This window comes from Lethenteron reissneri, chromosome 12, assembly GCF_015708825.2.
Source record: "Lethenteron reissneri isolate LAM-NWPU_2019-01 chromosome 12, ASM1570882v1, whole genome shotgun sequence".
Taxonomy (NCBI): domain Eukaryota; kingdom Metazoa; phylum Chordata; class Hyperoartia; order Petromyzontiformes; family Petromyzontidae; genus Lethenteron; species Lethenteron reissneri.
Genome location: NC_083790.1, coordinates 8,788,800 through 8,802,738, shown reverse-complemented (window position 1 = coordinate 8,802,738; position 13,939 = coordinate 8,788,800). Strand labels below are relative to the sequence as shown.

At 45.9% G+C, this 13,939-nt stretch overlaps 1 protein-coding gene across 6 annotated transcripts in view; it reads left to right on the top strand.

Annotated features, from left to right (window-relative positions):
- Positions 1-13,939, top strand: part of LOC133341864 (inactive ubiquitin carboxyl-terminal hydrolase 54-like) — a 51,576-nt gene that overhangs the window by 31,827 nt on the left and 5,810 nt on the right. For 2 of the 6 annotated variants that reach the window (XM_061550658.1, XM_061550659.1), the window contains exons 12-15: positions 68-171; positions 2,919-3,101; positions 6,865-6,988; positions 7,606-7,819. In XM_061550658.1, the coding sequence (XP_061406642.1) occupies positions 68-171; positions 2,919-3,101; positions 6,865-6,988; positions 7,606-7,675 (481 nt within the window). In that variant the 3' untranslated portion in view covers positions 7,676-7,819. Of the gene's footprint in view, positions 1-67; positions 172-2,918; positions 3,102-6,864; positions 6,989-7,605; positions 7,968-8,224; positions 9,423-10,294; positions 10,462-11,673; positions 11,845-12,971; positions 13,145-13,494; positions 13,578-13,939 lie in introns of those variants that run through there. The other 4 variants (XR_009755068.1, XR_009755066.1, XR_009755067.1 and 1 more) reach the window with 4 other exon arrangements.

Below are 13,939 nucleotides of genomic sequence, written 5' to 3'. Positions count from 1 at the left end.
GCGATAGGCAAAGAAAAACGCAAATTTTTGCTTCACACAGTTGCATTGCCATGCTCTTCTGTTGTAGGTCCCTGGATTCGGCACGGAGCCGGGAATCCAGCCCCCTGGCTAACGGAGTCGTCAAGTCTGGTCATCGCTCTCGCCGACTGTGCAAGCCACACGCCCTGCTGGGTGAGCTTCCTCCCTGTGTACTTTGCCCTCTGGGAATACTAAGCACAAATGCCTTGCATTGTGTTGTCAAACTCTGTGACTTCAGAGTTTCACGCCCCATTGTATTTTCACAGTTTGGTGACTCTGTGTAATGTGACGGTGTTTAATTGAACGTCCTGGATGGATTAGTGTTGTGGTTATAAACGCGAACAATGGCTGTGAGATTGATAGAGATCTTAAGACTGGTGCTGTGTCAATGTGACATGGTGGCGTGAGGTGGGGGTGTCGTTAATCTCCAGTTTCTGGCCGGAATAACTTGTTTGTTCTGCCTTTGTTAATATGAGCCAGGGTTGCATATACAACAGGCCTGTTCACTCTCCTGATAGTACACACTGGATTGCTAGAGAGCACTGACAAAAGGACATTTACATACATGTTGGTTGCAGTGGTTAGTGCACTGTGCTATGAACTCCATGACTTGACTTTGATTAACAGCCATAGCTAACATCAGTGGTGAGCAGTATCTGAACTGGTCTGGCCCCTGCCGCTTGCCTTCTGTAATCTGCCCTGGTAAGAGTGGGGAAGTATGCTCAAACAAGCCAAATCCTCCGACACTGCATGAGGAGGGCTTCCTTGGATTAACAAACGGCTCTAAATTATTATTGTTACGTTTAGTGCTTGAACATTAGTTGCGCTAGAATAATGGCCCCTGATTACTTGATAAATGTGAATGTAAGTAAGATCCGACTTTCATTAAATTGGTTATTTTATCAACACGACTTCATGAGTACATATATTGGGCTGAATTGCTTTGGTAATTGTATTTGGGTCATAGGTGACAAACTATTTAACTTTTTTTTTACTTTACTAGGTAAGGCCGACTGCTATATAGCTATTTTTCAGAAGCGACCTGCCCACAAATGATGGCTCAAAAAGTGGCTTATCACGTGCAAATTAATAGCATCCAAATACTGTAAAAGTATGTTTCTAAATGTTGATGGAAAAACCGGTGGACCCGGAGAAAAATCTACGCGACCGCAGGGAGAACATTCAAACTCCACATAAACACGCGTCAGGGTTTGGATCGAACCCACCACCTCCTCCATACCAGGCGTGGAAGTGAACAACTCGCCAACAAAGAGGCTAACTGGAAAACATCACACAATCTGCACGGCAGTTTAATGCAAATTATTATTGTGAAGCCAGTTGGAAATAAATGGATCAGACAGGCAAGGGGGAAGTCCTGCTGTGCTTGCTGGCTTGCATTAACTGGTCTGCAGTAAGGCCGTGGGTTCATCATGAGCCTGGCCAAGGAGTGTGTCTCTCAAATGGCAAGTAAAATTACGGGGAGGTTTTTTTATTCGGCAAATGTAACTTGTGGATACCAACACGAAGCCTCCCTCTCTCAACTGTCCAGTAACAACAGTTTTTAGAGCACATTTTAGTCACAATTTGTGCGTGATAGAGTATTTATTTCATATAATAGAGTTTAACAAAGAAAAGGAAGTGGTTATTTACATGAAAAAACTTTTTGTTCTTTTTAAGTTAAAGTAACTGTTAAAATAATATTTAAAGAATATTACCGTTTCCTCTTCCACCCTGGTCTACAAAGATGTGTGCAAATTAAGAGCATACTGTATAAATGTTAAGAAGTGTTTAGCCTTTCAGCATAAGCATGTTATTGACCGTTTAGGTAATTTCATTCAATAAACGCCTGTCAACCTGCTCGGAGTTAATTCATGACGATGTATACACGCTTGCATGAAATAAATAAACATGCACAGTGACAGACCACACCAAGTTGAATTTAGCCGATGTGCCCAGTCTAAACACTAAAGTCCGTCCATTCCTAAGTAGGTGGCCAAGGGGGTGACTTCTTGGGGCTTATAATGACGTGTCCACAAAAAAACGCAACTCGAACAAACTGTTATGGTCCTGGAGCCTGAGTTCAGAATGACTTGCATAGTCCTAGAAACGACACAAGTCTGGTTAAAGATAACACTTCTCATAACCAAGGATGAAACATTGTGGTTTGATTGGCTTGTGAGAAAAGAATTGTCAATAATCTTTTGTAAATAATTTAGCCAAGACCCGGCTGAGGTGACTGCTTTAGAAGGGCATCAAGTGAATCTCTCGCTTGTCTGAATAGCTCGAGAGAGAATGCAGTCTACCAAGTCTGTGAGTCACTTAAAAGCTATCGAGTGAAAAAAGTCACATTTTTATTTGTTGCATGATTTTTGCGTCTTTGAATCTAGAGTGAAAATGCTTTGTGTGATAACACATTTCCGCAATTGAGAGACAATTTTTTGTTTTTAATGGTAAAACAAAAAGTTAGGTTACATTATGTTTTGGTGGCTGCAGGGTTAATACAATATTGGAGTACTGAGCTGGCACTGATAAGATCCTGAGGTGAAATTCTGATCGCCATCTGTGGATATGAAAAATTCCATCATTGTGAGCATAATTTGGGTAATACCAAAGCTATTCCAGCTTTCATAATGCAGATTTGTTTTTATGTAGATATTTATGGAAATACCTCTAGCAAAATTTACATTCTGCTCAGAGTGTGCAAACAAAATTATTGAAACCGCTTCAGCAATAGTTTTCTTATGTTATCTTACAGGCCATATTCCTTAACGCAATTGTTTCCGAAGGGAAAGTTCTTTCGAACATGACCACCACAAGCACGATTTGAACATGATTATTAAAACAAAAAGCAAAACTCGTGAAACTAAATAAGACCCCATGGTGTGCTTGTGTGCGCGCAGGGCTCGAGTCGGATAGCTGGGAGCAGGAGTCGGTGCGCAGCGAGCTGGACGAGTTGGAGCACCAGGCCACGTTGCGGGCGCGCGAGCACGAGCAGAAGCGCGCGCGCGGAGCGATGGGCTCCGGGGAGAAGTTCAACCCCAACCCGTCCAAGATCCTCGACCTGGACAACCTCATGCCCAGGGGTGCGTGCGTGCGTGCCCGGTGTGGCGACATCAGCACCAGGGTTGTTGTGATACGGCGGTATATTGTGCAATGTTGTAATATGGTCTGCGGTAATGGTGTAATCCGGTTTTCTAAATGTTTTATTTCGATTTAAAGCTTTCGTGACTGCAGGGATTCATCTGCTTGGTTCTTTCGGTAAAGTCACGTAGAGTGAAAATAATAAAAAAAACATAAAATAAAATAATATGATATCATAAAATATAATATTTATTTTTATTATTTTATTATTTCCATTCTACGTGACTTTACCGAAAGAACCAAGAAGTGTTTTATTATTATTACTACCACCTTTGTTGACCCAGGAGAAAGCCACACTGAGTCTCACGATTCCTTTTCAAAGAGGATTCTGCCAAGATTTAGTAGGAGGGAGCGATGATTGCTATGTTTATTCCACTAGTGGTTTGTGGATTTTATGTTTGATGTTTATTCATGATGCAGGAACACAATGCCCTAATTTTGCGAATTACGTAACGGGATCTTTATTTTTCCACTGTGAAACAGACGGCGTGCAATTGATATGATTAATACTCACACAGTATTAAACAAGCGGCTCATGTGCTACCATTAGACGCTCTCACCGCTATCACTATGATACGCTTATCATTGCTCATTTTATGTTTGTATTAATAATTGATTTACCTGATAAAAAATATTAATGAAATAACAGACACAGTTAAGTTATAAATGAATAGTAAATGCCAATTAAGTTAGAGCTTTGCAAAACATTTTGCCGGGAAAATGACATCAATGTTATTTGAGTTAATTGATTTGTTTCGCAAGTGACTACACGCATGTGCGTGCTACGGGCGTTCGAGATTGAATGATGAAACGTTTCACCCATAGCACACCACCAGAAGGGGAGTAGAGCGAGAAGGAAGAAGCAAGCACAGTGAGCAGCACGGAGCAGATAACTGTTTTCAGAGGGGTTGGGGTGACGGGAGGGGTCCAGAGTGGGGTTGGCCACGCACAAGTCACGTGATTTACTGGAGGCTTGAGCTGGTTCAGATATATATTGGAAGGCTTATGGCTGGCTCATGTTGAGTGAACAGCAGTGGAAAAACTTTGAGTATTATTTCTTTGTACCGGAAGTACAGCGCAATGCACACGTAATATAGTAAACATACATGAAGCTAATTGAAATTGTTGGGAAACTAATAATGTAATAATCAATTTATACACATTTCTATTGCAACTCGTAGTTAGGAATTACTGTGTAAACATACATGCATTAGACGTAAAACATGTAATACACTATATTTAAATGCACAACAGGCACGTAATTATACACGCCTATCACTATACAAAATACTAGCTTCACCAAGAACTGACCTCTATTATTGGGAGGCACAATGCATGGTTTACAATGTCATATTAATTTAAACGTAGTGGGAGTAATGGGAGTGCATTCCACAGCGATAGTCAACTCGCCAAATGATTCCACCCCCATCTTACCGCCGGCAAGAGGGAGTGACGGAAAGGACACAGACTTAAAAATACAAACACTTTCGCTTTACTCATGCCTACGCTGACAAAGCCGTCACACATGTGCACCATGTAACACCGAGAAACCGCAGCACGCCATCTCAAGTTGTTGGGCGGCAGATGCACAGACGACAGCCGCACGGAGCCAGAGAAACTCCTGCTTTCACTGCCGCTGTTAGGGCACGTTTAATACGTGTGCTCTCTTACCTCGTGGGTAAACCCAAGATAGACGTAACATATTATATTCTCCTCCGCCAACAGCTGTCTTGTCAGCATGCGGGTAATTGGTTACAGTGTGCAAACGATGCAGTACAATTTTTTTAGTTTCATATTTATAAAGACAGCCTTTGTGTGTATGCAAAAACCAGCATTTCCTGAAGTCCATTATCGTCCCATTGCCTTAGGTCACCATCAAAATATTTTTGAGCATCTTGTGACCAACTAAGCAGTGATGCAGCGAGAGACAACTTTGGATTAGTTTCATCCCAATTAGGACTTGTCTGCACAGTAGTCACCAGTGCTCACTTCATCGAAGTCGGCCTTTTGAAAACCTTGTCATAATGGGGTTTTTCTCATTTAAAGATTTGAATATTGCAACAATGAAGCAAAGTGTGGAGTCGCGAGTCAGACCATCAGCCACGTGATCTAACACTGCACGTGTCGCCAATGCGCCGGCTATATCACTGATCTTTACCAAACCTCCACAGAGGCTATTGAATGGCTCCGTAACCTCGATGCGCACACGTACGTAATGTTACAAATTTCACCTCGCCATGCGAAAGAAGAATTGCAACAAACTTTTGAGTTGAGTAGTGAGGGCACTCGTAGATGTCTTGGCGCGGGCTTATTCAGCCGTATACTGTCTAGCATAAGTATGCATTACACAATTTAATTCAATAACAATTCATTTTAATTGTGTTTAATAATAGATTCTGTTTCAGCTCGTATTGTTGAATTCATGTTGTTTCTCGTTTGTTTTGTCTCATACAATTTTGTTCGCTCCGTTAGCGTGGCGTAAGCATACACTTGCCATAAACAGTGGGTAATGTGTGTGTACATGCACGATTTGCTGTATGTATAGTTGGATTGAGAATCGATTTTAAGTGAAAGATTTGCATCGATATGTCCAGTTCGAATACAAATGTATGAAAATATTGTGTTGTGCCTGCTAATTCTGACCAGTTTTAGGAACAAAATTAAAAAATGTTGTACATGCTCGTATATTTTGCATTGTCGTATAATTAGTTAACAGATGGGGCTTCAAAAAATAAGTCTAGCTTTAGTTTGCTGTCATCTTGTAAGCTTTATTTTCTCATATGGAACCTTCTTGTATATTTATCCTCCTTTTAATTGCTACGTTTCCCAGTTCTCTCGGCATTTAAAATAGAAGTATTTATCCTACCACTCGTTCTGTCATCAAGTGGGCTATTACAGAGGGCTGCTCGATATCCAACACTGCCTCGCTTTCCTCCCGACATTTTTGGCAGATCACCCTGGTATGCGTGTAGACCATGACGATATGCACAGCTGTGAAATACTCGCAGCTGAACATTTAGTCACAGTTGCTTGTCTCGCTTGGAGAGGGGCAGCGAAACCGGGTTGGTTCTACTTTTCGCGATAAAATAACCAACACCAAATTTCGGCACCGCACACTTGCTGCGTACGTCGACTTCACAAGCAGAGAGAGCCGGGTGGATCGAAAGGCTGCCTCGCTGCCTAACTCGCGGAGGAATTCGATTCGAGCCGCTTGCGTTCGAATCCCACAATGTACAAGCGTGTTGGACTCGACAAAGAAAATGTGTTCTTTGGAGGAGACGAGCGGTCGGTGCGATCCAGTGCTTCGTAACCACTGGGACAATGTTTAGACCATTGCCTACGTATCGATAGTTCAATGTTAATGTGCAATTTTATTGAGGGACTACTGTGTGGTGTTATCTTGGTGTGGGTCTGGGACTGTTTTGCTGCTGTATTTGCTGCCTTGCCCATTCTTGATCAATCGGACTCATGTAAAGAACGCATGCATTATTTATTTATATTTAGTGCCTTGCTTACCATTTTCTCTATGTTGCACTGCTATCGTTTTGTATTTGCTGTGGCAACTCGCCGACCCGCCCCATACTGGACATCTGTGGAAAAGAGCTTCACAGCTCATCGGATTCTTCTTGCAGTCTAAATAAAGATTCTTATCTTCTGATCTGACGCCTCCTCACCCCCTGTTCCTTGCTGCCGGGTCGCCCACAGACGCGCGAGACCGAACGACCACTGCGCTTGCTGGCGGAGTCGAAGGCCCTGCAGGAGCAGTCGGAGCTCCTGGAGCGCGAGGGAGACCACGCCGCCGCGCTCTGCCACTGCAACGAGGCGATCGGTGAGACGGCAGGCGGCAGGCAGCCTTCACTTCTTTAGCGGTTTTCTACGTTAGTCATAGTCTGAGTCAGTGATTCAGCGTTTGACTCGTAATTGTTTGATTGCATATCCCCTCCCACAACCCCCTTTCCAATGTTATCAGTTCAGCCAAACAGTTTAACTCTTACATATCTAGTCAATTACCATTTGCTGCAGGACATTGTGATGTCTAATAATGTAACTAAACCATCTTAGATTCCACGTGTCAGTTTTACTGTCATTAGATGAACATGACTGTCTGTGGCAGAGCAAGTGGGGGCGTTCTGCCCTGCGTGTGAAACAGAGGTCACTTTGAAGGGAAACTCACGAGGGAGCTCTGCGGGATCCACTTCTGTGGGCTCTCCTCTAACGCGAAGGGTCGCACTGCTCTGCGAGTGCTCCGAATGGATTTCTCGTTTCATAACATGACACCGAGAAAGCCCGATTGGGATATACTTTAGAAAATGTATATGTTTTTAAACTCCCTTGTTATGAAAGCCCTTCAGCCGGTGTGTGCATGTGTGGGGAGGCGGCATTTTCACAGCCTTCTCATTTGTGTGTGTGTGTGCTCATGCTCGCACAACACGTGAATCCGCGCAGCCAAGCTGAAACAGGTGACCGCCAAGGGCGAGGAGAGAACGCGGGCGCTGGTGCAGCTGAGGCAGCGTGAGTGCGTGGAGCGCGCGCGCCACCTGCACGCCGCCCTCTCGTCGCCAAGGGAGCCAGTGCCACCACCAGTGCCAGCGCCATCATCAGCGCCATCGTCAGCGCCGCCGTCGTCGTCAAGAAAACAGGAACCCTGGGCACCCCCTGCCATCACCGTCACCACGGCCACCCCGTTACCTACTCCCACGCAGCAGCAGCCGGCGCCGCTTCCGCCTCCAAAACCCGAGCGGCTGTCGCCCGTCCCTACTCCCGAGCAACCCCGGCAGCAGCCGCAGCGTGTGGATCAAAGCACGCCCGTACGTGTACCGTGTTCTTTGTGGCGTTCCGTACACGCAAGTGGGCAATGGTTTTGTTATCCACTTTGGGCATTGAGTCGCTTTGTCCTGTTTCGCGATGCTGTTTCTATTACGTGCGAGTCGGGATGCTTAATTAGTTTGAACAAGATGAGATTTGCTTTGGTTGTATGCGTTGTCATGTCATTGCCCAAGTGATGCTGTGTCATGTGCGTTGTAATGCTTGATGGAATAAGTCAACTCGTATGTTCCCCGTGCAGAGTGAGGAGCCTCCGGTGAGCGATGAACAAAGCGTCTTCGCCGAAGCACATAATCTTCCACCAGGAGCCGAGCGTTTATCTCCAAGGGCCCATTACTCGGCCGGCGATGATTGGCAAGCTCTCGAGCCACCTCGTCTTGACGATCGGAATTGGCAGCCCAAGGAAGTTGCTGAAAATGCTCGTGAGCCTTCCCCCAAGCAGCCCTCTGCAAACCCCATGAGCTTCTTGGAGCAAGGAAGGCAAACCTTTTCCATCGAGTCACACTGTGCACCAGCAGCCGAAACGTCGTGGAGTAAACCTGGCCTCCAGGCACAAGGGGAACAGCCTTCGGGTTCAATACACGATAACCAAAACCTACCGGCAAAAGCATTGCCTGATAGAATCCCTCCAAAGCCTCCACCCAAGCCTACAAAGACCAACAGCGTCATGTCATTTCTGTCGAACATTGCTGCTGACTTGCCAAGAAAGTCCGATTCGGAGAAGGCCGCTGCATCGACAGTGGAAAGCTCGCACAATCGGATGCAGAAACCCCCGCCTCAGGAGCATCTCCATCCGCCGCTTGCCCCCAAACCGTCTGCGGAGAAAACACTGCCGTCGTTGCTGCAGAAGAAGGAGGGTGGAATGGAGCAGCCTCCGGAGAGCGCTCCGCCCCAGAAGTCCAAGAAAACGAGCAAGTGGGAGGCGCTGTTTGGGAAGCTCGGCAACGAGAAGGAGCAGGAGATGAGGAAGCAGCGCGAGATGGAGCTGGACTCGGTGCGGGCCCGCACCGCCGAGGTGCCTGACTCGCAGAGCACGCCGAGCGCAGCGACGGCACAACCCGGCAGAGACGGGCCCAGCAGTAGCGGCGGCAATAACGGGAGCGGCAGCAGCAGCAGCAGCGGTGCCGTGAATGCCCCCAGCAGACCTGTCGCCCAACCGAGAGAACCGGAGAGAAACGAGCCGGAGGACGAACATAGCCCCGGGGAGCTCGGAGCCACGGGCGAGCGGCGGGCTGAGCGGGTATCGGCGCGACAGTGGACCGTGCCGGAACACTTTGTTTGGGAGGAGTACGATTCCGGCATGGACACGGGGAGGGCAGCAACGTCCCCACAAAGTGAGGCATATGGTGCAAGTCCCAGAGAAGGAGGCTTTAATTGGCCACCTGCTGTGCAGAGGACGGCCAATCGGGATGTGCCAGAAGAGGGTGGCAACCAAACAGGTACTTAGAATGTTCTGTGTCGTCTCTGTTTATAAGTTTAGATTTTCACTCCTACAGTTCCAGTTTGGTAAACCCAAGTTTACAATGAAAAAATTAACCCGTAAAAACAAAGTTTTTCACTATAAATCCTTTATATGCGTGGCATCGGTTTTATTTTATTATTCATTTCTGTTTTTCTTGAGTACGAGTTTCATTTTTATCACATTGGTATTTAAAATTAAATATAATTATATTTTCCCTAAAAAGTGGAAAATTTTGGAAAATTTCACGAAAATAAATTGTCACGCACAACGAGTCTGTGTGCAAAATGTCAGCTCGATTGGATCACGGGAAGTTGGTTAAAAAACGACCGAAAGATTTGCACGGTCGTTAGCGCGCAAGCAAGTGAACTTAATATAAAGGATTTAAAAAAAGAATTATGGTCTCAATGTCTCTCTTGCATACATTAGAGTGTTTGGGCTTGAACACTTGCATTAGCATTAGTATAAAAGCGAAAGCCGTTTTGCCTTATGACTCGTTCATGATTTAAAAATATAAAACCAAATTACGTAGTAGAAAAAAAAGTGTTCATCTATTAGGCATTGTTAACATACATTTATTTACTTTTTGTTCCGAGGCCTATTTCATTGAGCATCCAGGTTGGAAGGGTGGACCGGTGGACTAATGTGCACGCATGCATGCATTCACGATTCCTCGACATCATATTTACCACGGCTGGAGTTGCCTTGACCTCAAAACCCTGTGGTTACCGTGAATTTAACGCTCTTCATCACCGCGGTGGTTTCGTTCAACGGTGGTTACAAACCACATCCACCTTTGTGATAAAAACGGAGCACCCCCCCCCCCCCCCCCGACCGCTCTTGTCGCCATAGTGGTCATGTCGGCGATGGCCACGGCTCGGCAGCTGCACCCCCCGGGCTTCTCGGACCGCAGCCCGTCATCGACTCGCGGGCAACCGCATGCCCCGACCGCCGAGCCGGAGAGGAGACGACCGTCACCCGCTACGGAGCCTCGCACGGTGCTGCCTCCGCGGGGGGTGGTGAGTGTCTCCCCACGACGACGGGACGGGACGGATCGCTTTGTTGGTTGTGTTGAGAGCGCCAACGTTCCCGTTATCTTAAGTACTCAACTGGCTTATTCATTTGCCTGTGCGAGTAAACGGGCGAGCATGTTAGTGGTTGGGCAAAATCTCATGGGAGGATGGGCTGGGATTGGTGACATCATCGGCATTTCGACTTGGAATATCTTGCTGAATTCTGTGGCTTAGAGATTTGCCATTAGAAATCTCATGTTTACCAAGCGATATTCACGTGTGTATGTATTTAGCACGTATTACTTATTGCATTTCCTTGTACAGGCTGTAAACTGCATGTAATTTATTGAACATTTGAATCGCGATTGACTGCGTATGCGTGAACTTAAAGCTTCGAGAAAGTTTAGAAAGGGTTGTTGTTTTGACTTGTGTTGTGAATTTCCAATCCTGTTTTCAGCTTCATGATAACCATTCACAAATCTCGCATATCAGTGCGTTCCGCGTCTCGGAGGATGGTCAGCAGAAGAGTTGTATTTCAGGACATGAAATAACTTTTTACCTTTAGCACAGTAGAATGTGCACTTTCTCATTCATTAGATTGTCACGGGACAGTAAAACTGAAATTTGTATTTCTAAGAGTTGTTGTTTTTTACAAAGTTCAAAGCTAAATTCAATATCATGGGTTTATTGTGTACATTTATTGGTAACCGGGCAAAGGTCACCAACACCTGAAAAGCCAGTATAATCACGAGCTACGACTGCATGCATTCAAACCTAGTATCTCAGCATTGTTGCTTCAATTCTATGACCTCTGAGCCACTTGGCTACCTCTGAAAAAGTTATTCATATTTAGGATCATGGGGATCAAAAAATATTGATGGAGTGATATTAAAAAGAATGTCATATATCTTACTTCACATGCTTGAATTGTGAGCGAGCACGTTTTAAAGTGCAGTCCTTTTAAAGCACTTGCTGTGCAGTTTTCCACATCGACCAATCTCCTACTTTCACAAATGGACCGCTTATCAGTTGTCGGTTGTGAGTTGGGGTAAATATATCACCCGGGCGCCTGCGTCAGGGAAAGCTGGAGGCATCGGGCGGGTAGGTGGGGCGGTGGCCTATTTCAATCATGTTGCTTTGGGGGTGGGCGGTGGGGGTGGGCGGGGGGGTGGCGCTGGTTGGCACTAACCTGCGGGTGACTGTTTGGTGCACGTGCAGCAGCTGCAGCAGCCACCGCCCGGGCACTCCGCGGTCGACGGCAGCGGTGGGCGGCTGCGGGAGCAGCAGGACGATTCCTACGCCGCCGAGAATCTCCGCAAACTCTCGCTGCACTTCCACGGCAGGCCACCAGTCGACGGGCAGGCCGCACCTCGCCACGTCGCCAGCCCGGTGTGTGGGGGGGGCGGTCTCGGCTTGTTTATCGTGACGCCGAAGCCAGGTGGCCGAGTGGCGGGCAGTTGGCATGGCCGTCATTGAGTCTATTTGCACAAGTATTTTCTTTGGGGCTCCCAGATATAAAGTATTAACGTTAGTTCAGGGACATGTGATCGATCCTGTGTACAATTCGTGCCTCTGGATCTTGATGATTAATTGAACCACCGATGGGCAGTAAATCATCTATTAGTTCTACTGCCTTGGAGTTGTCTAGTTTAAATAACGAAGGTGGAGAGTTTTTCATATTTGCTCGTACACCACTGACAAACCATTGCATTTAATTAGAATTTTAATACCAAATAATATTTTAGCTCAAGTAGGCAATTCATTGTGTTCTGGTGTTACCCCAATTTTATATTACTCAAACAGACGCAATTTTTTTTTATGGTCCTAAGTTTTTTCCTGTCTAGTGATTTGAAATGTGGCAGTGATTGATTGCCGAACAATCTTGCGGTGGAAATGTTCGTGAATAAAATGTCACCCATTGCCTTAATGGCGCGGGCTTTTGTTGGTCTGTGTTTTTATTGGTGGGGATGATCAAACTCCAATCATTTGCAAAGCGGAGTTTGCTCTAAATCAATCTCCCCAGAGAGTAATAAAGAGCGTTAAGGAGGCACCATTCGTTAAAATACATTTTTAAAGAAAAAGTGATTTCTAAATGCACTGCTTGTGGGTCTATTATTTCTGTAAAACCTGTTTTCATGTATTCATCTTATAAATTTATGCCGTTATAAGTATTCTAAAAAAACGCCCTTCCTTGGTGTTTCATTTTACATGGGTGGTGCTTGATACATTATGTTAATTCAAATCGAGTATTTTTGTGTGTGGTTGGGAAAGTGGAGTTGTCTAGAGAAAAAACCCATAAAGAGATAACTTAAAACCCTCAACTAGATCCGTAACTCCACTTCCACATGCTGCCAGGCCACCTCATTGCCAATACTCAATCCACAAATCCTGTCTGCAAATCTTTGCACCTAATGGCTAACTGCGGTATCTTATCACTGCACGCCGTTGCATCATCTCTTTAAACCCAATGGGTCGCTGTCGCCGTTGACGACCTTTGCCCCCGTCCCTTGGCGCAGGTCAAGCCGCAGGGCCCCAGGTGGCTCGCGTGACCTTGCCGGTGGCGCGGCTAGCAGACCCCCGGGGCCGAGCACGGCTCACCGGATGGGGCCGGCAGACGACGGCGCTTCCGCTGGGCAGCGCTTGCACGTCCTGCCGGTGCAGTGGGAGGCGCCTCGCGATAGAGTCCCAGGTAGGTGGAATTCGCCGGTCGCGTCGACTCTTAATAAAACCCAACGTGCCCTTGTCGTTGCGGAGGTGTGAACGGCACATTTGATTTAGGCGGTATAGACGTGCATGCAGTTTGCACGTATCTCTGTTCTAATCGAATGTTAGTAAACTTTCGTGTGTGCGTCAAACTCTTCTTAACTGTTACATCATTGCATGCCTCTTTCTTGATAAACTTTTTGTTATTAGAGCTAGTGCACTGTGTACTTGTAAGCCCTCCCTTTGCATGCGAGTTTTTTTGTCATTTACGTGCTCTCGTGCCTTGTTAGTAAACCAATTGCGATGTTTTGTTATTGAAAACACTTCACACTGAAGGGCAAGCGCAGAGGAGCATGGTAAACCGATAGTTTTCAACCACTGGAGCTGCTGGCTAGCTACCGGCGCTGCAAATTCGTCAGGTGTGGTAAAGTCTGTACATTGAGCCTCTAACAGATTGTGCTTTACGATGCATGTGCATTGCTTGTGGTGGTGGTGGCGGTGATTGAGGTGATGATTCTAATGATGGGGATGATAACAATGAGAGCCGTTTATGGCATCAGTAATGGTGGTTACAGTACGCTAGTGACGGTGATCGAAATAATTAATTTTGGATCCGGAATATTTTCTCAGGATGCAGAACTACTAACCGATGGGATTGTTCATGTTCTCATTCACAATCGATTGCTGTTGTGCATCTAATCCTCAAGGAAATATGAATCTCAAATGTTTTACGAGGATCCAGCAATGATCTGGAGGATCATTCGTTTGCTTATTCTCAATG